The sequence below is a fragment of the Patiria miniata genome, unplaced genomic scaffold (assembly GCF_015706575.1).
Source record: "Patiria miniata isolate m_02_andy unplaced genomic scaffold, ASM1570657v1 HiC_scaffold_29, whole genome shotgun sequence".
Classification (NCBI taxonomy): domain Eukaryota; kingdom Metazoa; phylum Echinodermata; class Asteroidea; order Valvatida; family Asterinidae; genus Patiria; species Patiria miniata.
The window spans coordinates 18,791,837-18,818,251 of record NW_024037068.1 but is presented as its reverse complement, the minus strand read 5'-3'; the positions used below and the strand labels follow the sequence as shown (position 1 = coordinate 18,818,251).

At 41.0% G+C, this 26,415-nt stretch overlaps 2 protein-coding genes across 4 annotated transcripts; one reads left to right on the top strand and one right to left on the bottom strand.

Moving 5' to 3' along the window:
- The first annotated feature begins 2,093 nt into the window (after positions 1-2,093).
- On the top strand, positions 2,094-7,686 carry LOC119735685. The gene is made up of 2 exons (XM_038209539.1): positions 2,094-2,407; positions 4,905-7,686. The coding sequence occupies exon 2, from the start codon at positions 4,958-4,960 to the stop codon at positions 5,519-5,521; it is 564 nt and encodes a 187-aa protein (XP_038065467.1). The 5' UTR covers positions 2,094-2,407; positions 4,905-4,957; the 3' UTR covers positions 5,522-7,686.
- Positions 7,687-7,952: 266 nt separating this feature from the next.
- On the bottom strand, positions 7,953-25,938 carry LOC119735684 (serine/threonine-protein kinase Chk1-like). 3 transcript variants are annotated; one of them, XM_038209537.1, is made up of 13 exons: positions 25,827-25,938; positions 25,486-25,566; positions 24,140-24,239; positions 17,739-17,862; positions 16,650-16,784; positions 15,657-15,845; positions 14,996-15,100; positions 13,691-13,777; positions 12,648-12,747; positions 11,550-11,733; positions 10,531-10,662; positions 9,957-10,058; positions 7,953-9,488 (listed from the first exon to the last, which is right to left on the bottom strand). In XM_038209537.1, the coding sequence occupies exons 2-13, from the start codon at positions 25,548-25,550 to the stop codon at positions 9,393-9,395; spliced, it is 1,419 nt and encodes a 472-aa protein (XP_038065465.1). In that variant the 5' UTR covers positions 25,551-25,566; positions 25,827-25,938; the 3' UTR covers positions 7,953-9,392. The 3 variants fall into 3 exon arrangements, with proteins under 3 accessions (XP_038065465.1, XP_038065464.1, XP_038065466.1); XM_038209536.1 differs by lacking the exon at positions 25,486-25,566 and having other exon boundaries at positions 25,827-25,933; XM_038209538.1 differs by lacking the exon at positions 25,486-25,566 and having other exon boundaries at positions 24,029-24,239; positions 25,827-25,931.
- Between the last annotated feature and the right edge of the window lie 477 nt (positions 25,939-26,415).

Below are 26,415 nucleotides of genomic sequence, written 5' to 3'. Positions count from 1 at the left end.
TCTTGTACACAGGCGGTCCAAAAGTGGACAAACAAAATTTCCAAATTACAAGGCGCAGAAAATCAGAAACAGCGTTTACGTGCAAACCAAATTTCCGAATTTCTGCCAGCAGAAAAGCCGAAATTGCGTTTACGTCCAAACCGAATTTCCGAATTTATACTAGCAGAAAATCGGAAATTGCTTTTACGACCAAAGCAAATTTCCAAATTTCGACTAGCAGAAAATTGGAAATTGCGTTTATGACCAAAGCAAATTTCCGAATTACCACTTGCAGAAAATCGGAAATTGCGTTTATGACCAAAGCAAATTTCCAAATTTCTACTAGCAGAAAATCAGAAATTGCGTTTATGACCAAAGCAAATTTCCGAATTTCTATTAGCAGAAAAATGAACGTGTGATACCATCAACCAAATTTCATTTGTTTGTACTAGTAGAAAATCAAGATGGAGATTTTTTGGGGACTACTCCATAGGTCGTTTAGGGTGAGAAACCCTCATCTGAGTCGAGCAGGTCGATTGATTGTAATTGTGTGTGTACCAGACCGCGACCGTAATTGTGTTTGATGATCTAGCCAACAAAAGTCGGAATGACATAAAAGATATTCTTCTTTTTTTATAAGCCAACGTTAAGGGCGGATCCAGAACACCTTTTTTTCGGGGGGGGGGGGGGTAAAGAAAAAAATGTGGACCCTAAAAAGTGGGTCCCAATAAAAATTAATAAGGGCTTAACGGCCCCGAAACATTTTTTGGATTCTACATGCTCTGTGGTGCGATCTGATCACTTTAACAAAATCTTTTTGAGGAAAAGATGGTGGTGTGCGCATTGACTGCCTGTACTGCCACGTAATTTAAAGCAAAATTAACATTAAATTCGGTTTTTTTTGGTGGGGTGGGGGGGGGGGGCATGGCTCCCGTTGGCCCCCCCCCCCCTGCTTCCGCCCTTGGCAGACGCCAACTTGTTCTATTATTAGTAGCCTATATTTAGCGACTAACCAAACTTCAGCCGCGTTCGCTCTGGACTTTTTTGTAAGGAGACTGAAAACAACCCCTAGTTTGCTAAAGGTTTACTAAGATAAAAAATCATTAGTCAAGTTCCTCCGCTATATATCGTTTTTAAATATTAATTTTCTTTAAGGCCTATGAGAACACTTCTGCTGATGAGCGTTTCTTACCCAAACGACTAATGGAGTAGCCCAAAAAAATCGACACCTTGATTTTCAACTATAGTACAAACAATTGAAATTTGGTTCTTTTTTTTGCTAGTGGAAGTTCGGGAATTCGGTTTGGTCGCACAAGCATTTCCCGATTTTCTGCTAGCAGAAATTCGGAAATTTGGTTTAGACGTAAATGCTCTTTCCCATTTTTTCAAGTAAAAATACACAAATTTGGTTTGTCCACTTTTGGACCGCCTATGTACACCAAAATAAAAAATCTAAATTTTTGATAATAGAAAAATGAAAATTCAGAAAGAGGACTCCATTTCAACCATAATTCTGTTTTTGTTCTAGCAGATTTTTGAAAAATGGGTTGTCCACTTTTGGTCCTCCATAAAAGTGAACACAACACGAATGCAAAATGTTCTTCTTTACCCTTTTCAAAAAACACGTGCGTGGACGGCGTTCGGACGCACTGTCATATCCCGTCTGTATTATATGGAGATCAATGCATAAGACTTAGGCGCCAAGGTTTCACAGGACAGTAAATGAGTTATTTTATAACAATTTGACTTTTACGTTTTCGGATTTGGAAAGAGAAGAAACTAATTAACCATTGAAATTGGAAACAGCTAAATAGTGTTGGAATACTTCAACATCGCGAGCCATAACCACAGAAACACATAGACTGTAAAACAGGCGATCAGCAGCACCCGATTTCACGACGAATGAATTGTCCAATTCGAAAATCGCAACGCGTCGCAAATCGCAGGGCAAAGTCACAGGATTTAGGGGGTGTCCACAAAGAAATATATGCCCAGGGAACACGAATACGGATACACTTGTGACCAACCATATTTTTTCTTGTTTACCCATCCTATAAGGGTTGTAAAAAGTGCAAACAGAATACGACGGGACCATTATGGAGAGACCTGTAGCGGCGAGTTGTGAAATTTAATTTGGGTTTAATCATAGTTGTTATTTCAAAGTGTTTTCTAAACTTTAATTTATGATCACGCATACCTTTGATTGGAAATAAGTTTGTTGCGGTAAAACTGTTCATTAATTGTTCCCGTACTTTCGTAATAGCGCCCTCTTGTGATATGGTGCATTTTGTAAGGTCAAAGTGTAAATTCTTCATGATTCCGATGATTCGTAAACAATGAACGTGTACCAAATTTATCTCCCCAAATAAATGTAAAATTATCAGGTTTTTTAAGTCCAAATGTTGTAGTTTCGGATCCAGCACAATCGGTAAGCCTTGTTGATTTATTCATGGTTAAAATTTATCATATTCTGAGTGATTTAGTAAGATTAGTTGTAGCTTTTCAAAGTGAAGATTTATATGTTTTGGGGGTGTTTACTTACACGTACAGGGATAATGTACGTGTCACGCCCCAACTATCGCATTGGTCCCAACTATAGTTGGGCCGGTCCCAACTATAGTTGGGCCTGTCCCAACTGTAGTTCCACAGTTGGGCTGGCCCAACTATAGTTGGGCCTGTCCCAACTATAGTTGGGCCTGTCCCAACTATAGTTGGGCCTGTCCCAACTGTAGTTCCACAGTTGGGCTGGCCCAACTATAGTTGGGCCTGTCCCAACTATAGTTGGGCCTGTCCCAACTATAGTTGGGACGGTCCCAACTGTAAGACTGTTGGGCTGGCCCATCTATAGTTGGGCCACTCCGATCTTTTTATTTTACGGTGTCCCAACTATAGTTTACAATCCATTGATGTACAACTGTAAAACGTTCCCTACAGCTCTGATACACGTCTGACTTTACTGGGGACCACTGAAATTAGTTATTGATGGGGCGAATCTATAGTTGATGGGCCACTCCAATCTTTTTATGTTGCGGTCCCAACTATAGTGTACATTGTTGTACGATTGTAAAACATTCCCTACAACTCTAATACACATCTGACTTTACTTGGGACCAATGAAATTATCTATGGGTGGGGACCATCTGTAGTTGGGCCACCGCAATATTTTCATTTGGCGGTCCCAACTATAGTTTACATTGATGTACGACGACTATAAAACATTCCCTACAGCTCTGTTACATACTGTCCGACTTTACTTGGGACCTTTGACATTAGCTATGGGTGGGGCCCATCTATAGTTGGCCGGCCATGGCAATCTTTGAATTTTGCAAAATGTTGCTGGACAATCAACCCAGCAGCTGGACAATTAACTCATCCAACTAGGCAGTACCACGTGACCGGCCAGCCTTGCGGCATGCATGCACGACGAATACACGGTGCCAGCGCCGCGGAACATTTAATCCAACAAGATTTATCAAGCATGAAGCATCCGGCGCAACTCCAGTCCTAACTATAGTTGGGCCGACCCAACTGCCGCACTATAGTTGGGACAGTCCCAACTATAGTTGGGACCGATGCGATAGTTGAGGCGTGACATACGCACTATGTCAAGTGAAGGCTCAAGCTCAATTGCATATATATTTGACTAATTAATCTAATGGTTTATTATGTTTTTCTGTAATTGTTAATACTAAAGTTAAGTATTGTAATTTGGGTAATCCTTACTTTTAGGACCCCGTTCCTATATAGGAAGGGAAAGACTCACCAAAACAGTTGACTAAATGACACTCAAAATTGACATTCTGATACTTCTTGGCACATCTGAACAATTGCCAATGACACCTTCTTGACTTCTAAAGACTGCTTTAGCCTGCAAAAGTCACTTTGGTACTGGACAGACATCTGCTAAAGTCAGTTTTGAACAGAACTCGTAAAAAATAGAGGTGTCCTAAAAGTAAGGATTACCGTAATTTGTGTATTTGTGTAATTACAGTGAACCACCACCACCACCACCTCCATAAGAACCAAATACAGCAGCAATAAAGTACTACTGCCTCAGGGTGCGTTCAGAAAGGGACCGAATAAAAAACACTTGTGTAGCAAATGACGTTTGCAAGGCTACAGAGCAGAGGCCCAAAATACGATTTTAGCCGTTTCTAAAAAAATAAGCCCCCAAAATATCAGTTTTTTTGGAGCTGGAAGGCAAAAGTACCAGCTGTACAGTTTAAGAACACCGTTTTCGAATGTCCCAAGGTACCCTACAACAGAAAATAACATTAAGATTAATCATAACATTTTGCGATAAAATGGCCCTATCCCAGGGACTATATAGGGATTTTACACACACCCAAACTATCCCATTAAAAAAAATTCTATGAAGTTATTTTTTGATTGTGAAAAAAATCTCTCGTGTACTTCAACTTCATATGAATTAGGTAGATTAAAAAACAATAACGTGCACAACTTTTTTCAATCGGATTGTGAGTAAAACAACCTTTTTTTTAATTCAAAAATTTATGTTCTGTATGTAAATGTGTGTACTGTACTAAGAGCGTATCTGCATTGAACGTGCGTCGAGCAATTACGCACGCTGTCAACAAGCGTTTTGCCCATACTTTTTCAAATCGCGGTTTTACGCGCACGACTGGCGGTCTATGCGTTTACATGTCTGTGGTCATAACCCCATGTGACATGCACACTTTATGTGAAATGCACACTTTAATTTTCCATAATGCGTTTTAAACAACATTGCTACTAGTTAATTGAACATGTCAAGGTCTGTAGTGGATCAGGATCACTTGATTCTCAAAAAAATCAGATAAATTTATATTAATTATTTTAATCATTTTTTTTGTAGACAGCAGTAATTACTCGAAACACTTTCGGTTATCTGAATGATCTTATTCGAAATAAATTTTGTTTTCCAGATGACGTTGTTGCTATATCGAATCAGTGGGTGTGTGCTAATCCCGACAAGGTGATGGTTTACCATAGAGACACTACGCACAAGTGTGACTTCCACGTCGTGCCGGAGGATCAGGTTGGCACTGCAGACGATAGCCTGTACAGCGTGGCAATCATGCCGAATGGTAACATCATAGCGGGTCTCAAGAAAAAGGTATTGGTTGAGCTCGATCCCAGGAATGGTGAGATCCTACACACCATGCCAGTGAAGATAAAACCTTTCTTCTTGGCTGTACTGAGCAATGGTTGGATTGTGATCAGTGACAATCAGCAGGGACTAGTGGAGATAGTGGAGGTTTCTAATGGCAACGCTGTGACTGTTACCAGAATCCAGCCAACCATCGACGGTAAACCAGTGAGATACTGCAAGGGTGTATGCAGCAACAGCTCGGGTATCTACCTTGCAGTGAACACAGACAAGTACAACACCGGTCACATACACCACTATAACTGTGCCGGTCAGTTTGTCAGCTGCGTGGCCCAGAGACTGTACAGCCCCCAAGGAATGACATTCACAGCTGACGGGCAGCAGCTGGCAGTGGCTGACCGGCACTCTGTAAAAATGTATCACACGATGTAATGCCAACGATGTCATCCAGCATAAAAACCGCCTTCACTAACCCGCGTTTGTGGTCGGTTTAAAATCCCAACATGAACTTGAGGCGGCCTAGGGATAACACTTGAATATAAATAAATAAAAATAATAATAATAATAATAATAATAATAATAGTAAAATGAAAATGAAAATGTTTTCTGACTGGATTGACCTGAAATATACAAATGTAAAAACTTAAGGCGGCCTAACGTATGGATCTTAACAAGATCTTCTTCATCGATACGTCAGGCCGCCTTAATTTAAAAAAAAAAATTGAAATAACTCGGAAGGTGCAGGTGCTAATTAGCGGTTTAATAATGCGCACTACCTCAGTTGACGATTCTTCACGTCTCTCATTGCTTCCAAATTCATTAGATATTCCCAACACACCATTAAAAGTTTCAAGACATTGTCATCGTGAACGGTTACTTGAAGTTCCACATGTATGAATTCCTAATCGCACCTCACCTAAATCACACCCTCCCACATTCAAGTTGCGGTCTGAATGTCGATGCTCATGTCACGAAAGGAACATGTTACCCGGTGAATGTTCATTGATTGTGGCTTGTCCGTCACTATGATGACCGTAAAGGGAAAGTGAATTATGCTTACTGCAGATAGAATATGCACACACAAGTTGTAGTCTAGTTATGTCATAGGGGGTTTCAATTTCAAAAAATAAAAACCGAAAACGTAATAAGTCAAATTGTTATAAAATAACTTAGTATAGACGAATACTTGGGAGATAACAAAGACATTGGATATTTTGTTGTATATTTTGATATATTATGTTGATCTTATAACCCTTATATTCAAATAGACCGTGACTATACATAACGCTTGAAACATGTTAGAAATATTGATAGAAATGTGTGTAATCACGAATAGCCCAGTGATTAGATACGTAATCCGATCACTAAAAATAAATGCCGATTGTGATAAGTCCTTGTTTCCCACAATAACGGGCAAGATAACAGGGTTTTTTCCCCGCATTCAGCCATTATTCAGTCTGAGTTTTGACCACAGTCAGTACAAGTTTCACTTATATTAAATAATGCATTAAAAAGTGATTCAGACAATTATTTGTAACAGTACCCAAAACAACACAACCAACACAATTTTGATATTCCTGTTACTTTTAAAGGATAGTTATTAAGGGCCAGCACACTGCTAGACACAGCATTTCAAAGTAGCCATGGCAAGGCCTCAGTTTATTGCTGTCCAATTGGCATTTATGGTCAGAACATTTTATTAAGCAGGTAGCACGGTACAAGACACGATACGTCAATTTAGAGAACACTTTAATTTCCAGAGGTACAGCATCCTAAGTGAACTGGTGTATGTAGCATTCTTATCAATTTCAATTGACTTGTCTAAGAAAGATAACAAACAGGGAAGGTCAAGGTGTTGTACATTACGTAAACATTTGGATTGAGTTCACCTTGGGCAATGGATTTTCCTTTTATTTTGTAGGAGTTTAGATAACTTAACGATAGTGTTAAAGACATAGTTTAGTGTCGAGAAATTTACTCCATGTATATACATTGATCTTAAACCTTTGTTCCTTTTTGGTTCTTTTATATAGGTTGTTAATGCCCGATTGTTAATGCCCCATTGTGGTATTTTTTTTGTTACTGTTTCTTGCAAACTGCATTGGCTTTAACTTGTAACTCGTAACTTGTAGTCTCCGTTTAATTGTTCCCATTATGTTCGGTATATTTTCAGTCTCTGTTTCTAGGTTAAAGATTGACGTTCCTGGTTTAAGGTCCAGGCATGCAACTTAGAATGAAAAAACCAGGAAACTACAATCTTAAAAAGACCTTGTACAGTGATTTTCAATTTTTAATGGCATAAGTATGAAGTGAACAACAAGGAAATGGGCTTATCCGGGAAATGTTGCATGCCTGAATGTCCTTTGTTCATCCTCATTGGTGGCCATAAGTGCTCGGTTGTTGACGATTTATTCATCCTTTCTCTTGAATTTCGAAACTTGTTTTATATTTAGCTCTGGTCTTAAATTCAGGATTCTGTAAGGTTGATTTGTTTGCCAGAAATCTTGATTAATTTTAGTATTAGCTCTTACTTAAATCATTTACTTTTGTTTGGTTGACTTCAAATAAATAGTTTTCTTTGGTTCGTTTCTCAGAAATATAATTTGTTTTCCCTGTCTCTGTTCTAGAATTATCCTGCGTTTTCTCTTCACCCGTTCTTGGTTTAGATTGAACTTTTGTTTAGATTTATTTAATGTTGGAGTTCCCACTGTGTCACTTTTCGGGGCTACATAAGCACCACATTCCACTACAAGTGACAAAACAACAAAGCACTACATGTATATTCACAGGACCTACAGTTTAAGCCTAGAAATTCACACATCAGAATTGTCAAACAAATAATATTTACACAGAAAACGAAATGTAGTTTTTCGAATGAGCCTTTAATTTAACTTTGTAACAGGTATTACAAAAATATATCTTGAAATGCAAAACTTCAGCAAAAGTGATCGGTACAACAGGTTGAAGACACCTGTACACATGACAAATCAATTCATGTTTGTTTGTTTGGCACAGTGTAGAAGACGAGAATATAATTAACGGTTTCTGGTTCCAGATAAGCTGAAAATCAGCGAGGTAGGCCTACTCATTATTTGGCTTTCTAGATATTTCGAGAACAGGCTACACAACCGAAGGAACATGAAATAGCAGTAGAGTTGACGTCATCAAGTCGACACAAGTGGGTTCCTATCCTGTCTTACGTGACAAGATATTCATCTTATCTGTGGCTAAAGGCCTTTCTGCACTATCGTGTCCGCTACCCATGTTGTATTCAACAGGTGCACCATAATCAGAACCAGGTTCCACTGACCACAGGTTAGCAAAGGCATACCGTTCACACTTACACCGGTGTGTACATAGGTCTGTTGAAGATTTGGATTTTCTATCTAGGTACAGCCTCTCAACCCTGGTTGCGGCTGCGAAATTTCTTTTTCCAAACGAGATCAGACAATATCAAAAGAGGGCTCTCTCTCTGCATTATGCATATTCATGATGTCCAGGGATATTAGAGAATAACTTATATAACTAACGATTGGCAGCTCATTCGTGGACTGGTTGAAAAAGCTCTCATTGGATTGTACACGTTTTCAATCGAGGCCGTCCTCGATTTGGTTCCTGTCCTCAATTCTATTTGATTTTGCAAGTGTGTCCTCGATTTACACCATAAACGAACGCCACTGATTACTAGCGCCCATTGGATAAATGCTCAAGTTGAGTTAACTTCCGGTTCCAGTGGTTCCAATTCTACTTGGCCAGTGGGCATGGTTTAAACTGAACTGACGTCACACTAACGAACCTGCTACGTATTCCTTTGTTGTCAAGGAAAAAGTATCTGGAGATATCATCATGCCAAACTTAGCAAACTCACAAATTGGCAGTCAGGCAACCGAAGGCATTGTCCAAAAACAAATGGCTATCCCTGGACACATGTGGCAATTGGCAGTGGCACCCATGCGATTCAGATGCAGTGTAACTTTGCCAAGTTTGAATTGAAATAACTCAAGTTTCTCAAACAACAAGCCTGCCAAATTTGACGACAAGTTGACGTCGTTCACAATGAATCACCACCTGATCGTGAGTAAAACGCCACAATTTCTGAAGTTCCAAAGATTGCGAGATTTTTTCCAGGCACTGTGGATTGTGGAACAAGCTGATCGTAGGAACTCATGATCGCATAAAACCCCGACAAAAATAGAGATACAAAACTACCTGCATAATTAATGGAAGAGTTGGTATTAATACTGCTACCCTCAATCGGGAAATGCTGAGTGTTGTGACCTTTGACCCAGCTGGGTCAGACCATTCAGACAAAAGGGGAGAGCAGGGGTACTTTGGTGGTGATGTGCGCCAGCTTTCCTTTTATCTTGAGGAAGTGTCGCTTGAACTCGATACCATCACCCTAAAAAGTGGAAGAAGGTTTTGGAAATAAAGACGATTCAGTGTTTCGAATTAGACTTTGGGAAAATGTCCAACAAAAACAACCATGATGGGAAACTGACTAAATAGGTTCCCTTTTAATTGAAAGTAAACATTAAAGCAACATTCAGCACATGAACCATACCACACAATTCTCCAGGTTGTGTTGCAAAATACGTTTGTTAATAAACTTGCAATCCTATTTCCCGCAAATATGCATAACCAAAGGTTTCCCGGGTGCTAAATTATGGCCACTTATATGTGGTTCACAAAAAAGCTCTGCATCAAAAACTACTGTCCTGAATCGAGAATTCTTGGTTTCATATTCCGCTTTTTTTTGGGGGGGAGGGGTCTTACCCTGTATAGGCTACTTAAAATACAAAATCGGCGCCCAAGTTGAAATATAGGCACTCCAGTGACATAATAAAGACCGGAACCGTGAATGTATTACCTTTGATAGTCTGAAGTCTACAAGTACTTTGTCGTCCATCTCGTGCAGGTGAGCTTTGAAGATCAGCGGGTTCTTTCGTCGATCCAGAGATGTGATTGTGACCTGTGTCAAACAAAAACACAAAAAGCACTCAGTCACACAAAATCAACAAGTCAATCTGGGCGATTCGAGGTTAGAGCCGAATAGAATTCCAAATTTGAAATCAGAATCTGTCTTTAAGCAGTGAAAAAATAAAGACTTCAAGTCTGCCACGAGCCAATGTGGGCCATCAAGCCGGCATTTATCTCCGGTTTCAGTAGCATGCAACGACTGAGAATATTTCCACTCCCCCTGGATGGGATGCTAGTCCATCGCAGGTTGCTCCCCAGCTAATGCCAGTACCCATTTATACTCCTGGGTGGAGAGAGGCATGTGGGGTGGCTTGCCCAAGGACACAACATATGGCCAGCAGCTGGATTCGAACCCCTCGCCATCTGATCATGAGTCACGAACCCTAACAACTAGGCCACACTCCCCACTCAGCAGGCATTGTCCAATAAGTATTCTTTTAGTTATACAGGCTAACATATCTGACCTGTCTTGCCGTTGTCGTTTTCCAGCTGTAGCCCATCTTCTCTAGTACGGCGGTGAGTTTCTTGATGGTTTCGTCGGGGCTAAGTTTGGTGAAAACCCTGGTCATGCGCTTAACTAGTCTCTGCATAGGTGTCTGTCGGGACAATGGGAAAGAACAAAAACAAAGTAATTATAGAAACTAAACAACAAAAAACATTGCTGCTTGTGTTGGTCTTTAACCTTTTTACTATTATGAGGAAACCAAAATAGAGCGCATCCCAAAATACCGGCATTTTTTTTTCGCGAGGCTCTAGCATTGGCACAGAGACACGTACATGCACCGCCATTATTGTTACACCATTTTAAAGCTTGGAATCTTAACTTTATCCCTAGCGACTATAAGGTTGATATGGTCAGCTTGAATGAAGTGGTACTATTTGAATACAAAAGGTTGTGATTAAAATTTGGTCTTGAACTTAACTCTTTATGTCTTTTTTTTTTGTTCTGTTCTCATTTATCAAACTGAAAGCCATTTCGACACAAGACAAAATGGCACTCCATACCTGAAATCGTGCATGGATACTTCTGAAGCATTTATCTCCATTTGTTGTAACATTACCTTGAAGAAACTACATAATAGAACAATCTGAAAACACTCTTGCAGCCTATGTAAGGTTGATGTATGGTCAGCAAAACACAAAAACATGCTAGCTTGTTGAAAAGCAGTGAATTAAATCTGTGTTGAGGGTGTTTGGCGTGTGGTTTCCTGGTCAACTTAAGTCACCTATGGCTAGCAGCAGGGGGTGGTTTCTTGTCGACAAAAGTCGTCCATAGTAAGGATAGGGTTAAAAATCCACCTAAACCTGGACGGTTCGTTCCTGGGGGATATCCATTGGGATGGATCGACTTAAGTCACCTATGGCTAGCAGCAGGGGGTGGTTTCTAATCGACAAAAGATGTCCTAGAAAGGAGAGGGTTAAAAATCCACCTGAACCTGGACTGTCCGTTCTTGAGGGATATCCAGCAAAGTTGTTGACTCACCTGTGAGCTACCGGGCGTTGACTGTATCTGACTACTCAGCAGCAAGGAGTCAATGTGGACCGGCTGTGAGAAGCTGACACCAAGGATTAACTTCTCCACGGATTCTTTGGTGGTTTCTGGTGTGGGCATGTCATGGACGGCGTGCGGTATGGGCTGGGAGCTGGAGAACATGGCCGAGTTCTCTCTGTATTGATTTCACAAACGGGGAAGACATGAAAAGGGGGAGGATTGTAAAATGGAAAACATTTATGACTATAGACCTTTATCATGCTGCCACCATTTTCAGTCATGTTCCCTGTATCCAACAAGGTACTGAATGATAATGTTTTGGTGCACAACGGTACCAGACTATTTTTCCTTCCAGCCTCGCTTTGGTTACGTTGACTTGAATTGGAAAAATCCAAATGACTGCAACATGATAATGGTCTATTGGTCAAAGGTTTTCTATTCAAAACTGCAAGTGGAATAATTGTGAGTTGCTTTTTTACCAGAAAGATGAAGTAACAATTAACAAGGGATGAATGAGGACAAAGAGCATTTCAAATGAATAGATGGTCATCGTCTAGAGATTTGGAGGACATGTGATTGAAAGTGCCCAGCGTGAGTGTGAACGTGAATGCAAATTTGTGACATCAAGGCATATTTCCGTGCTGTGCATTTGCAAAAACTTAACAGATTTCAACTCCAGCAAATTTCAAAGTGAATGTTTGGTGATGTCAAATTCGCTTTGCATTCGCATTCACGAGATTCACGAGATTTATGAAACAGCCTTTACAAGGACTGAATTACAGTTCTGTATCAAACTTTTGTCCAAAATGCTTAAGATGAAGAATAAAATTGGGCTGCTGTGTTTACCAGCACGATCTTGAGTTAAGAAGCATTAAATTTATTCCCGAAGAACGTTTTCTTGAAATCACATTTTCATTTCTCTTTTCCACAATATTTTTTGTTTTGTTTTGTTTTGTTTCACTAGTTTGTGCTTAACAGGATCAAGCTGTACATAGACACAAATTATAGCCAAATATTTTCTCGAGGTTGCAGTGCTTGTGACATTTTGACAGTAAAAGGCAAACAACTAACAGTACTCTGCACTCTTACCTTCTGATAGATGACGTAGGTGAAAGGTCATTGCCTGAGCAGACACGCTTGAATGAACCGGAACTTGTTGGTGAACTGGATGGGGGTCTGTGAGGCCAAGCTGGGAAGAAACCACCAAAATGTTTTGCAATAAAGTAGTAAACCAGAATATTGCAGAATTGTCGTGAAGTCCATTACATGTGATTATTAAAACAAGCCAGTCACAAATCACACCACGAAACCAAGACAATCCTTAACCCTAACCACCCCAACTCCATCAAAATCCATCCCCAATTTTGGTGGATTTTGGGGGGCTTGGTCCAGAAGGCCTGGCGTGACTAAACATTGATGGAGTATGATGGACTTTGGCCTAATGGCCTGAAGCAGTGCTAGGGGTATCTGATTGATTTTGGCTAGCTTCCTGTACTACTATTGTGATAAAAGCCATGTTTAGCAAGTCCATATTGCGTCAGTGGTGGATTCCATTATGTCAGGTACAGTTTTATACTTGAAGCACAGTGATTGATGGATTTTGATGGACAGATCCTAGTAAAAGACGCTAGGGAGTTAGGGTCAACAGCCGTGTTACAAGTCTACCAATTAGCTATTTACGTGTCAGACCACGAATCGAATCACAAGTCTGTCGCAAGTCATACTACATGTCAATTACAAGTCAAGTCACTAGCAAGATCTCTAGCAACTGGAGATGAAACCTTTGTTGCAGTTAATTTGTGATTTGACTTGTGATTTGACTCAAGATGACTTAACAACTCTAGAATATTGACATCCATTTCTTTGTTAGTGACTGGTTTTACATCAATGATTTAACCCAGACGAAGATGTTAGAATGCTTATAACAATTTTTGAATGGCAATCAGCCTGCTAAAGCAGCTTTTCTCTTTGTCAAAAAAAAAAACATTTTCAAGGACTGCGCAGCAACAACCAGAAAAAAAATTAACAACCAACCCCTCCCTCCGTAATGATAATTGTTGGCTTTGAATGACACGATCTATCATTTGTTTCAGCAATTTGTTCATTGATCTTAAAAACAAATTGGTACTCACTTTTGCCATTGTACCATCTGTCTTTCCTCAGTGTGGCTATTGTGCAGCGCTTGGTAGGAGACTCCGTCAAGATTTTCCGGAGTAATGCTGAAAAAAAGACAAACAAGAGATGAACGAGATGTGCTTAAAATACTAGGATATCACTGTCAGTACAGGTCACAGAAATAAATAATACATTTGTAATGCATATACAGGGTGAGTAAAAAAAAAAAAAACCAAATGTCGGGACTATTGTTTTAGTGAAGTTCTGCATGTAGCACTTTCACAATCTGGGATATGAAAGTCCATAAGCTTTCTTTTAGTACAAGAATTACTCAAATAACTCATGTACTTTTCAAGTTACGGAATTTTGAACACAACCACTGTGCGTTCTTTCAGCAAAACGAAAACAATTCAAGCACATCCCTTTGTGATTTGTTTTTCGTTTTGCTGCACCTTTTTGTGATCAGTGGCCAGAACTTTAAAACGGTGGTTGTGTTAAAATTCCATAACTTGAATATTACACGAGTGATTTGAATGATTCTTGTACTAAAAGAAAGCGTATGAATTGGGCTTTCACATACTAGATTTTGAAAGTGCTACATGCAGAAATTGACTACAACAATAGTCCGGATATTTTTTTTTCACCCTGTATAGCGCTTTCTATCGTAACAACAATCTCAAAGCGCTTTTCAAAGCACATTTCCACACTATACAAAGATAAAGAACAATTTTGTGCACTGGGAAGTAACAACAAAAGAGGAAATTCTAAGCTATACAAGACTTTATACCGTGTTTCTCACTTTTTAACAGCATAAATTTACAAACGAGAAAATCACCTGATCCGAGGAAAAGCTACATGCCTTTAAACAACAGAGCATGCAACCCAAAAGTCACACAACTAAAGAGGAAATACCAAGAATTACAAGTCTCTTTGCAGTCTTTTTACAAGGGAATCAGAAAGAGAGAAAATCACTTAATCCAAGGGAAAATTGCATGCCTGAAGCTAGCTAAGCAACATTCTGACTTCTAGACTGGTTTCTTCAATTTTTAATTTTAACAGAAGGACCAAAATCCAGCCTATTTTGTCTTGTTGAGGCATGCAACCTTCGTCAGTTAGTCCATGGAGCCCATACAGTAACAACAGTAATGGAGGTATTTTTTTTAAAGCTCAATCTCCACCTCAATGTAGTTCAATTTTTTGCGAAGGCAAAAGCTTTGATCTGTTGCCTTTTGTATCAAAGGGGAACATTATGGAAATATTTCCAAAGATTGAGGTTGAGTTTGAGACAAAGATGGACCTTGGAAAATAGCACCCAAACCCACCTAATGGCAAGGGATCAATCTTCTTCCATGGCGACAGGTGCATCTTCTTATCCAACCAATCACGGAATTCCTTACATTCGTATGTCGGTTCATCCCACGGCAGTTCTGTTACCAAAATAGAACACAAACAATTCACATGGGCAGCAACACGTGTGTCTCTTCAATGCTATACTATACACAAGGATATTAGTGGACACTTGATATTTTTTCCTGAAATTGGAGGTATAAATGAAAAGTATACACGTGTACATATATTTAAAAAAATATGTAGTTACAATTGAAAAAAAAAACACATCTAAAATCAGCTGAATTTGGAGGGTCTAATTTCCCCTCCTCTTACTTGCCCGCGAAAAAATAGGCCAATTATGAGAAAAACATGGCAAATATCTGCTAAGTGAGGCACGCAACTGGGAATTTAGACAAAAAAAACATGAGGGAATTCCAAACCATCAAAAACATTGTACAGTGTTTTTCAATCTGAAATGGCACTAATGAGAAGTATGCCCCCCCCCCCCCCACCTTCCTGGGAGATAAACTCCCCTCTTGATCCAAACCTGGATCCGCCCTTGGCCTAGGTTACATTGCAAATCAACTATTTACTTTTGGTCTTTGATCTAACTTGCTCTTGATGCAGAAGGACCGTGTGATTTTAGCTACAAACCTCCGCCCAGCATGGCCACTAGAATGATCCCACAGGACCAGACGTCGGCCGGCTCGGCAGGAAACTCCTCCTTCTTCATGACCTCTGGAGCGACGTAGGGAGGCGTCCCGCAACACTTGGCCATCAGACGCTCTTTGCCCTGGTGCCGGAAGACCGTGGCTAGACCAAAATCTGAGATCTTTAGGTTATCTGAACACAAGTTACAAAGACGAGAACATTAGACAACATCGGTATCCGGGAAAGAAAGTGTCATGTATCCGTATGATGATGACTGATACATGTAAGCATACGAGAGGTCGTGTTCAAATTAAAAGTTTGGCACTATGCCAATTTTATGCGTGTACGTACAGCTGCAGAGGAAGCAGAGTCATGATTTATGTCACAAAAAAGTGCGAAAAAACGCCATGAAAAAACTTCACTCTTAAGAGCTTCCAACTGCAATCAGACATATCTGGTACATTATTAAATTAAGAATGAGAGGTTGATATCATTATTAAATCGGAAGAAATTTTCAGCGAAAACACGGTCAATTCATAGGTACAGATCCCATGTCAATATAAAGCCAGTTTGGCATGCGCACAATGATATGGGACACGGGTCATTTGGGATAATCAAACACTCATCGAAGGCGCATGAATGCGCACAGCGACGGGCGCATGACGCTCGCGTGTTTATTACAAGCAGAATGGGCGTCCGCATAACATCGCATGTCATCACGTCAACGATTTTATCCCGAATGACCTTTGACTGCTTCATTGAGAAACCAAACTGGCTTATTGGCTTCCATACGTAGTTCCATTGCCATTTTGTCATATCACATATGAGAAGAACACAGAGTGATGATGTCACGCGTTGGGCCATCAATTCTGAGACAGTGGGAGCTAGCCCCATTGAACAAGTGCCTGTAATAGTGTGTGTTAACACTTGGAGAAGCTCATAACAACATTTCAAAGTACAACAAATTGTAAAAATCTCAAAAAATGTTCATCTTACCGTTATCATCCAGGAGTAAGTTTTCTGGCTTCAGATCTCGATGCGTCACACCCTTCTTGTGTAAATACTCAACGCCGGCCATCAGTTGAACAAAGTACCGATGGGCCTGCTTGCCTGGCATACCAATATCAGGCTCTGCAAGAGAAAACAAATTATTTCAATTTTATGGGTGAGTTCCCTCAACAATTGGGACCCAAACGCATAACACCAGCAGTTTCTGTTCATCCAAGGCAACAGGCTGTTTGTGATTTATGATAAAATATTCACGTTCTTGAAAATCATAATTAGTGTTTCAACCTGTAGTCCGCGGACCGCATGTGTCGCCATTTTCCACAGTCGATCCTTATATGTTTTGTGTTCTTAAAAAAGTCATATTTTGTGAATTTTTAAAAACAACGACCTCACATGATCCTTGCATGATCTTTGGCCTTCAATTTCAGAAGAGTTGTGATGAACCCACAAGGATCACTCCATCGAAGTTACATTAAAATCCATCAAATTCTGGGGAAAGGGGGTGCTGGGGGGATGAGGGGATGACATTTGACAGGTACAGAAAATGTCCAGAACACCCTACCAATTCTATCAAAGTGCTCTCCCCCACTGATATACTTCAGGAAAACCCTACTTATTCTATTAAAGAGCTCTCCCCCACTGATATACTCCAGGAAAACCCTACTTATTCTATTAAAGAGCTCTCCCCCTGCTCATGTACTCCAGGAAAACCCTACCAATTCTATCAAAGAGCTCTCCCCCACTGATATACTCCAGGAAAACCCTACTAATTCTATTAAAGAGCTCTCCCCCACTGATATACTCCAGGAAAACCCTACTAATTCTATTAAAGAGCTCTCCCCCACTGAAATACTCCAGGAAAACCCTACTACTTCTACTAAAGAGCTCTCCCCCACTGAAACACTCCAGGAAAACCTTACCAATTCTATCAAAGAGCTCTCCCCCACTGAAATACTCCAGGAAAACCCTACCAATTCTATTAAAGAGCTCTCCCCCCTGCTCATGTACTCCAGGAAATCCCCACCAATTATATCAAACAGAGCTCTCCCCCACTGAAACACTCCAGGAAAACCTTACCAATTCTATCAAAGAGCTCTCCCCCGCTCATGTACTCCAGGAAGAGATACTGAATGTTGCCTTCTTTGCGTTGGCCGTAGAAGCGAACAATGCGATCGTCGTTCATCATCCTGTGGACGCAGACCTGTAGAGGGCAGAGGGCAAAGATCAAAAGGTCACCAGCGAATACAAACAGAGACTGGACATGCTGAAGAACAAGACTGTATAGGTAGCAGACCAGTAAATAAACTTCCATAGACCCCAATGGTAAATGCTACCACTTCAAAAATTCGGGAAAAATACTCACAACTCTCCAAGGTGTTCGAGACGCACATCAAATTAAAGCTTATTTCATCATCTTTCATTTTCTTTTCAATTTTCGGGGGGTCAACTGATGACTTTTAGGGGAAATTTCCATCTGAAGATGATCACCCCTGAAAATAGTCCTGAAGCCCATCGCCATTTTGAAAAACGATGCCTACACTCTATTGCAAAATAGAGCGCTTTTAGGGTCCAAATTACATCAAAATTACACAGAACTGCAAGCTCCCAGTCCTGTGCACGGCTTCCAACCATATTTTTTACAAACCCTCAAGTTCATGGCCCAAAGCATGCCCAAATATCGAAGATTTTGAGGGCATGCAAATCGTGATTTGGCCGGCGCAGGCAATTTCGGACCGATTTACTGGTCTGCACCCGTATATGAGAACGGGAAAACACCTTTAGAGTTTTTGAAATCTTATTGGTTGCGAGCCTTGATGATTGTGATGTATTTCTAAAACTGAACACCGCCCTCTGTTGGTTAAAGTTGACCTTTCGGGGTTCACCAGCTTGTTCTGAAATGATCGTGTCTTGTGTGAAGTTACTCTAGTTTAACTAGACATTTGTGGCTGCTCGTCAGCGAATAACTTTACATGGTGTCAGAAAACGGATCATAAAAGTTGCAATGTCAGGCCTGAAACCACCGGGACAGTTGCAGCTGGAAGGGAACTTGGCGAAAAACTGGAAGGAATGGGTGCGTTCATTTGAACTGTACGCTATGGCAACGGAACTGCAGAAGAAACCGGAGCCAGTGCAGTGTGCAACGTTTCTGCACGTGGCGGGCCCAGCGGCACAGCGTGTATATGTGACACTGACGTTCGCGGACGATGAGAAGGACAAACTGCAAGTACTTAAAGCCAAGTTCAAACAATACTGTGAACCCAAGAGAAACCTGTCAGTACTGCGATACATGTTCAACTCGAGAAACCAGAAAGTGGATGAGCCGTTCGACACATACTTGACAAACGTGAAATGCCTGGTGAGGGAATGTGAATTTGGTGACATTGAGAATTCCCTCCTTCGAGACAGAGTTGTGTGTGTTGTAAAGGACACAAAAACACGAGAAAAACTGCTTCAGGAAGATAATTTGACTCTGGAAAAGTGCATCAATATCTGCCAGGTCAGTGAAATGAGCGCCACACATGTGAAAGCCCTACAGGCTGAACTGGATTTGACCCAACAAAGACAGGAGGTTAACCGGGTGACGTCCACTAAAGCCAGACTTCCGACCAGAGCTGCAAGTCGCAAGGAAATGTCAAATAACAACGCAGAAAATGGGACAAAGTCACGGTGTGACTTCTGTACTTACGTACACTTCACAAACCGCTGTCCTGCAAAGTATGAGCAGTGCAACTCGTGCCATAAAGTTGGACATTTCAGCAAATCGAGAATATGCAAAGCCCAACACAAGTCGCGACCAAAGATGGTCAGGGAAGTCAACGAAAGCAGTGATGACGATGAGGACAACACGCAGTATGATGTTGCCGGTGTCAACCTACAGGAACCAAGAAAACAACTCGAGGACCTGATGATAGACTACATCGCTGGACAAGAATCAGGCGACTGGACTGAAACCTGTCAAATTGGGAGAAACAAGGTGGACTTCAAGCTTGATTCAGGATCTCAAGCGGACATTCTACCAGAAGACTGTTTCAAAAACACTGGACTGGCATTGCTTCCCAGTAATGCATCTCTCAAATCCTATTCAGGGCACAAGATTAAGGCATTAGGAAAGACCATAGCCAATTTGAAGGTTGGTACAGGTACCGGTTGCACCACACAACAAGTTGTTTTTCAAGTGGTAAGCGGAAATGTAAAACCTATCTTAGGTCTGAAAACATGTCAAAGGCTAGGATTGATTAAGAGAGTAAGAGTAGATGAAGTGGTTAGTGGTAGTGCGCAAAATGTGCCAGTGCATAGCAACATCACGTTCACAGAACACAATGATTTGTATGAAGGGCTAGGGAAACTGCAAAACCACGAATATGAGATTGAATTGAATGTAGATGCCGCACCAGTTCAGAACCCTCCACGCACTATTCCTTACACATTGCGCGACAAAGTGAAGGCTGAATTAGAGCGTATGGAAAAACTAGGGGTCATTGCGCGTGTGGAAGAGCCCACAGACTGGGTCAGTTCCATGTCAATAGTTGGTAAACCGGATGGCAGTGTGCGCATTTGTCTTGACTCGCGAGAGCTCAATAATGCCATAAAGAGAGCCCATTACCCTATGCCCACCCTCCGAGATGTTGCAGCGCGCATGCCACAGGCTAAGGTGTTTTCAAAGTTTGACGCTACAAGTGGTTATTGGCAACTTCCTCTCACACAAAGAAGCTCGTACTTGACAACATTTAACACACCCTTTGGAAGATTTCGATATATGGTTCTACCATTCGGCATTTCGTCGGCAAGTGAAATTTGGCAGCGCGCCATGGTCACTGAATTTGGGGCACTTGAAGGGGTTGAAATTGTTGTCGATGATATCCTAGTTTGGGGGGAAAACACAACTGAGCATGATGAGCGAGTAGCTAAGTTCCTGGAAAAAGTCAGAGAATCAGGACTTAAACTCAATAGGAAAAAGTCTGTCATTGGCACAGACAAACTTGAATATGTGGGTCATGTGATTTCTGCAGAAGGACTCTCACCAAGTCCAGCGCGTATCCAGTCTGTATTGGAAATGCCAATCCCCACTAACAAACATGAGCTTGAAACCTTTCTCGGCATGATCACATACGTTAGTAAGTTCATTCCCAATCTTTCTGAAATCACTGCGCCGTTGCGACAGCTTACCGAAAAGCAAATAGCTTGGCACTGGGATGAAAAACACACAAAAGCCGTGGAAACACTCAAGCATATTATAACATCAGCGCCAGTACTGATCTGATGTTATATGATGTGAATAAGCCGGTCAGCTTGGCCACTGATGCATCCAAGCATGGGTTTGGATCTGTATTGATGCAAGATAATAACAGACCAGTGGCATATGCATCGCGTAGTACTAGTCCTGCTGAAAAAAATTACGCGACTATTGAAAAGGAGATGTGCGCCATTCTCTTTGCGTGCCACAAATTCCATGACTATATCTTTGGAAAACAGACAACAGTGATCACAGATCATAAGCCATTGGTAGGAGTGTTCCAAAAGCCATTGCATAAGTTGAGCCCACGATTGCAGCGTATGCGCATGCACCTACTGAGATATGACCTCAGTGTACAATGGCAACCAGATAACACAATGTTTGTGCCAGATGCGTTAAGCCGCATAATAAATAGCAGAGGCGACAACATCTCAGAGTTTGATGACTCGCGGGAAATCAACATGATTATAAGACAACTCCCAATTACTGAGTTACGATTGCAGCAATTCCGTGAAGAAACAGCCGCGGACCCCACACTTGCGAAGGTTAAAGGTCACATTATGAATGGCTGGCCTGTTGATAAACACCACTTGACAAGTGATGTTGGCCCATACTATGCAGTCCACAATGAATTAGTGTTCTGTGATGGCATTCTTTTTCTTGGCAACCGGGTTGTAGTTCCGCGAAGCATGCAGAAGGACATGCTTAAGAAAATCCATGAGTCTCACCTAGGGATAGTGAAACTCAAACAGAGAGCACGAGCCATCTTATACTGGCCGGGCATGAATTCGCAAATTGAAGACACGGTAGCCAAGTGTGCTATCTGTCAGTCAAGTAGGAAAACTCAACCTGCTGAACCAATGATACAACATGACATACCTGACAGACCATGGTCTAAACTAGGTGCAGATGTGTTCCACTTAGGAGGAGTGAACTATCTGCTTGTAGTTGACTACTACTCCAAATTTCCAGAAGTACAGGCCTTGCAAGATCTCACAGCCCATTCGGTCATACATGAATTGAAAATTATATTTGCCCGCTCCGGTACACCAGATCTGTTGATTACTGATAATGCAAGCCAATTTGTATGCGAAGACTTCAGAACTTTCCAAAACATGTGGGAGTTCAGGCATGTCACGTCTAGCCCCAGGTACCCACAAAGCAACGGGCAAGCCGAGCGCTGTATTCAAACAGTGAAAACACTCATGAAAAAGGCTAAGGTGTCTGGCAGGGACCCTTATATGGCTCTGCTGGAATATCGCAACACACCCCTCGATGGCACAGAGGGTTATGCACCAGCACAATTACTCAATAGTCGCTTGCTCAAAAGCCGACTTCCCACTTCATCGACTCTTTTGCAACCACAAGTAGTCCCAGCCATGAAAGCCAAACTCAAAGAGAGACAGACTGTGCAAAAACACTACTATGACGCAAAATGTAGTAAGCCAAAGCGCACACTACACACTGGAGAACAAGTTAGATTCCAAAATCCGCACAGCCAATGGGTGTTAGGGAAGGTGACAGAAAAACATGATAACCCTAGAAGCTATATGGTTGCGACACCAACTGGACAGGTGTATAGAAGAAATAGGCGTCACATTGTTCACTCCAAAGAACATGCTGACATTGAAGGGAATTCATTGTCTCAGCCCAACCTAGTCTCTGCTAGCACACAGAATGAAAATATCCATCAGACTGCAGAACCTGAAGAACCAAGTGAGACAAAACAACATAGTGTAAAATATGATAGCGTGACTGTAGGTCAGACTACTACTACTAGAAGTGGCAGGGTAGTAAGACCAACTCAAAAACTTGACCTGTAAGCTGAAGTTGTACACCAAATTGCATGGACAGTAAATAACAGATTTGTGGTTTTTTCAAGATGGTCTAAATTCATGTACAAACGCTTGTGCTTTTTTCAAATTTGCTTTATTTGCTTTATTCAAACACCTTCCATAGTTCTCTAATCCTCCCTTTTGTAAATCACATTTTGCAGTATTCCCTTATAAAGTTCAGTAACACTTTGCTCAAGCTTATTGTTTGTTTCCTACATGTACATGTAAGTTCCCAAAGTTCAACTTGTTTAATGTTTACTTAATTTGTATGGGGGAGATGTGATGTATTTCTAAAACTGAACACCGCCCTCTGTTGGTTACATTAAAGTTGACCTTTCGGGGTTCACCAGCTTGTTCTGAAATGATCGTGTCTTGTGTGAAGTTACTCTAGTTTAACTAGACATTTGTGGCTGCTCGTCAGCGAATAACTTTACAATGATGCATACTTCTATACGGTCTGACTGGCCTACTCCAGCACACCATGGAGGAAGGAATTAATTCCTTCCTCCATGAGCACACTAACACCTCACAATGCATCTAGTGCCCTATTCGTTCACACAGTTATATTTAAATTAGATTGACCCCATGTCACTAGTCAATCAGCTTACTTTGCTCTGCCCAGACTCAGACTCCATGTCTGCCGTGGGAGATACCGAGACAGGTGTAAGACCCAATACACCCTGCACTTTCAATTCGTAATCCCTCCTCGCCGGCTGATAGCTATAGCCACGGCTTGAGGAAAGGCTATGTGCCGGAAGACAGCTAGAGCTGCATTCCCGAACGTACACATTTCATTCATCATGCAATTGCACTTGATACAAGATTTGCATTGAATGGTGTATTTTCTATAAGGGAAAGTTGGGTGAACTTTCCTTAGTCATGAAAAGTAAAATCTATTTAGTGACACCACTTACTGTTCTGGGTTGAATAAAACAAATTCGAGAACAGTACACAGACTTTTGTTCAGTGTAAGTGCGCTCATTATTGATGGCTACGCTCGGCTGATCAAACTGGGCTACCTGTACAACACGAATGCGCCCTCAGTGTGAATACCAGCGGGCCGGCAAGATATCGAAAAAAGTATAACATCCTAGACAGGTTAAAGTGTAAACTAATTTTAACGGAACACAAAAAACAGTCTGGATATTTACAGTTGTTGTACAGTTAATCACAAGTCAGTCACAAGTCCATCATACGTCCAGCAACATGTAGATCACAAGTCACTTTAACATTCTGGTGACAAGCAACCGTGAGTGAATGCAAGCGCGAGTGAATAAGTTACAACCGAATGCGCTAACCACGGTGATTTAGCTGTGACTGAATGACTTGTGATTGACCTGGGAGACTAGGTAAGGACTTGTGATGCACTCATCAACTACAAGACTTCTGGCGATGGGATTTACAGGTACCTCTTTGCGGACATTCTCTATGGCCCCTTTGGCTTTGTCCAGACTGAGTATCTTGACAGCTACAGCCTCCTGTGTGCTACGATTGACCGCAAGCTTCACCCTGGGGAGACGCAACACAATAAGCATTATCCATTAAATGCAAACATACAATTTTGCTAAATTTTACCTCGTACTCTGAATCTGCTGCGACTGTGCGAGCATGGTGCGAGGAATAATTTATGGATTTATAAAAGAAATAACAGTAAACACTATCCGGTCTCGATTCAACAAACTTTATTCTTATTCTCACTCACTGGTAAATATATGCATGAAACGAGTATTTTGGTGGCTAAAAAAGTTACATGCACGTCGTGCATGCTCAGTAAAATAGCTACGTGCACAAGCAAAAATCTACATGCACTGGTGCATGCGTGCACCCGGGTAAATCAAGCCCTGCACTGATCGTATGTCTAGATTCTTGCATATGTCTTCACATTCACAAATTGACATACTATAAGTTATCCTGCAAGCGCGAGTGGAATACGGAATAATATAGTGCGTCTGGGAAAGATTTCCATATACGAAGTTCACTAATTTTCCTCTGTATTGACTAACAAGCCCCCAGATAGCAATTTCATGTCATCAAAGTCAATTTGAGCAGAGAGAAAATACAAGCATTTTCTTAGAAAACACTTAAAAAATTTCAGTCCAATCTCATAGGGTTTGTACACAGGGTGTTGAGTGAACTTCGTATATGGAAATCTTTCCTGCGTCTGTGTCCCACAAACCACGAGGCCGAAGTCCGAGTGGTATGTGGAACACAGATGCACTATATTCCGTATTCCATGAGCGTGAGCCTGATAACGAATTTATCTTCAAGCAAACTTGACGCACAATAAAGATGAAACGCATGCTGTACACAAACTTCAGCGCCTTATCCTATACACGTTTGTGTTTGTACAGAATGGCGCGCGCATCTTGGAATAGCGCAACACGTGGAGTGCGGTATGGACCGTGGCCGTGCTAGTACATGGTTACATGTAGAACACAGACGCACTACATTATTCCGTGTTCCACGAGCGCGAGCGCAGAAAAACATGGTTATATGTAGCACGACTTGTTGCCATGGATCGACCAATCAGGATCAAGGATTCAAGTTTACTTGAAGATAAATGTCCTTATGCCTTCACAATTTACAGGCATGGTATGTAAAGCACCATGGTGAGATATTGAAGACATACTTTCCATGCAGAGACACTGCAAAACTTTCCTTTTTTGAAAGATTTAAATACAATATACAATTATTACAAATGAAAAAAAAAAGATTATGAAAATATGAAACGCGAACAGTGCAGTTCCTGACTTACTCTCCGTATGCCCCCTCCCCCAGTGTCTGCACAAAGTCCCAGCCTTCCACAAATGGAGTCACCATCTTGGACTAATTATGTCTGCAGAAAAAAAATAGTATCAAATGGGCAGAAATGGCACTTGCGCGGAAGGTCAATCCTGTAAATAATCTGTATACATGGTATTGGTATAGGGAATCTCAGACGTTACTTTCCCTTTTTCAAAACAATCCTCCAGCGTGTCCTGAGCCAGAGCCTTGAAGTTGAATTAAACAATTGGAATTGTTCAGACCAGTCTCATAGGTTTGTGCACGGGGTGTCAAGTGATGTCTAGGTATGAAATTTGATTTGTTTTTACTTACAAAAATATCAACTCATCGTCGACATGATTCATGTTGTGATTGACGAAATACATAAATCCCGCGGCAAGCATGCAAGTGCCGCATGCATGTTGTTATTGGACCGCTACATTTTACATACTGGAAAAAAAGGGAATTATGGGAATTCAATTTTCTTTAAAAATATCAGTTACTAATATGAAATGAACATTAGAGAAAATAATGAAATATAAAATGACTTACACTTTCTTTCAAAAGAGAATGCACTTTAAAAGTATGTAATAAGACTTTTTTTCTAAAAGCGTGAACCTCCTGTCACAGAATAGAATAGTCCTTCATAGTCAAATACCTGTCGTCATGTTAACTCTCTCTCCACTAACTTACGTACATTTATAATAATCGGAGTCCAGTTACAAGACACGTTCGTTTGAGTATTTTTATATCTATTGCTGTCAACCTCGTCCCCAGTTCTTACTTTATTTTCAACCGCATTTCCAATAGTAAACCCTGGATAGGAAACTTTCTTCCTGTATCCTGATTGGATACCGCAATTGGCTAGTAATGGATTTTTATCGTGTACTTGGTGCTATATATTCACAACGTGCAGTACGTA

Bases quoted from the DNA above. Each gene is read 5' to 3' on its own strand.
- LOC119735684 (XM_038209536.1), bottom strand. From the start codon at position 25,897: ATGCTTGCCGCGGGATTTATGTATTTCGTCAATCACAACATGAATCAT. The intron at 15,846-16,649 runs GTAAGATGAACA...ACTTGTGTTCAG, and splicing joins CTTACTCCTGGATGATAACG to ATAACCTAAAGATCTCAGAT. The intron at 9,489-9,956 runs GTAATACATTCA...TCCACTTTTTAG, and splicing joins TAGACTTCAGACTATCAAAG to GGTGATGGTATCGAGTTCAA.
- LOC119735685 (XM_038209539.1), top strand. From the start codon at position 4,958: ATGGTTTACCATAGAGACACTACGCACAAGTGTGACTTCCACGTCGTG.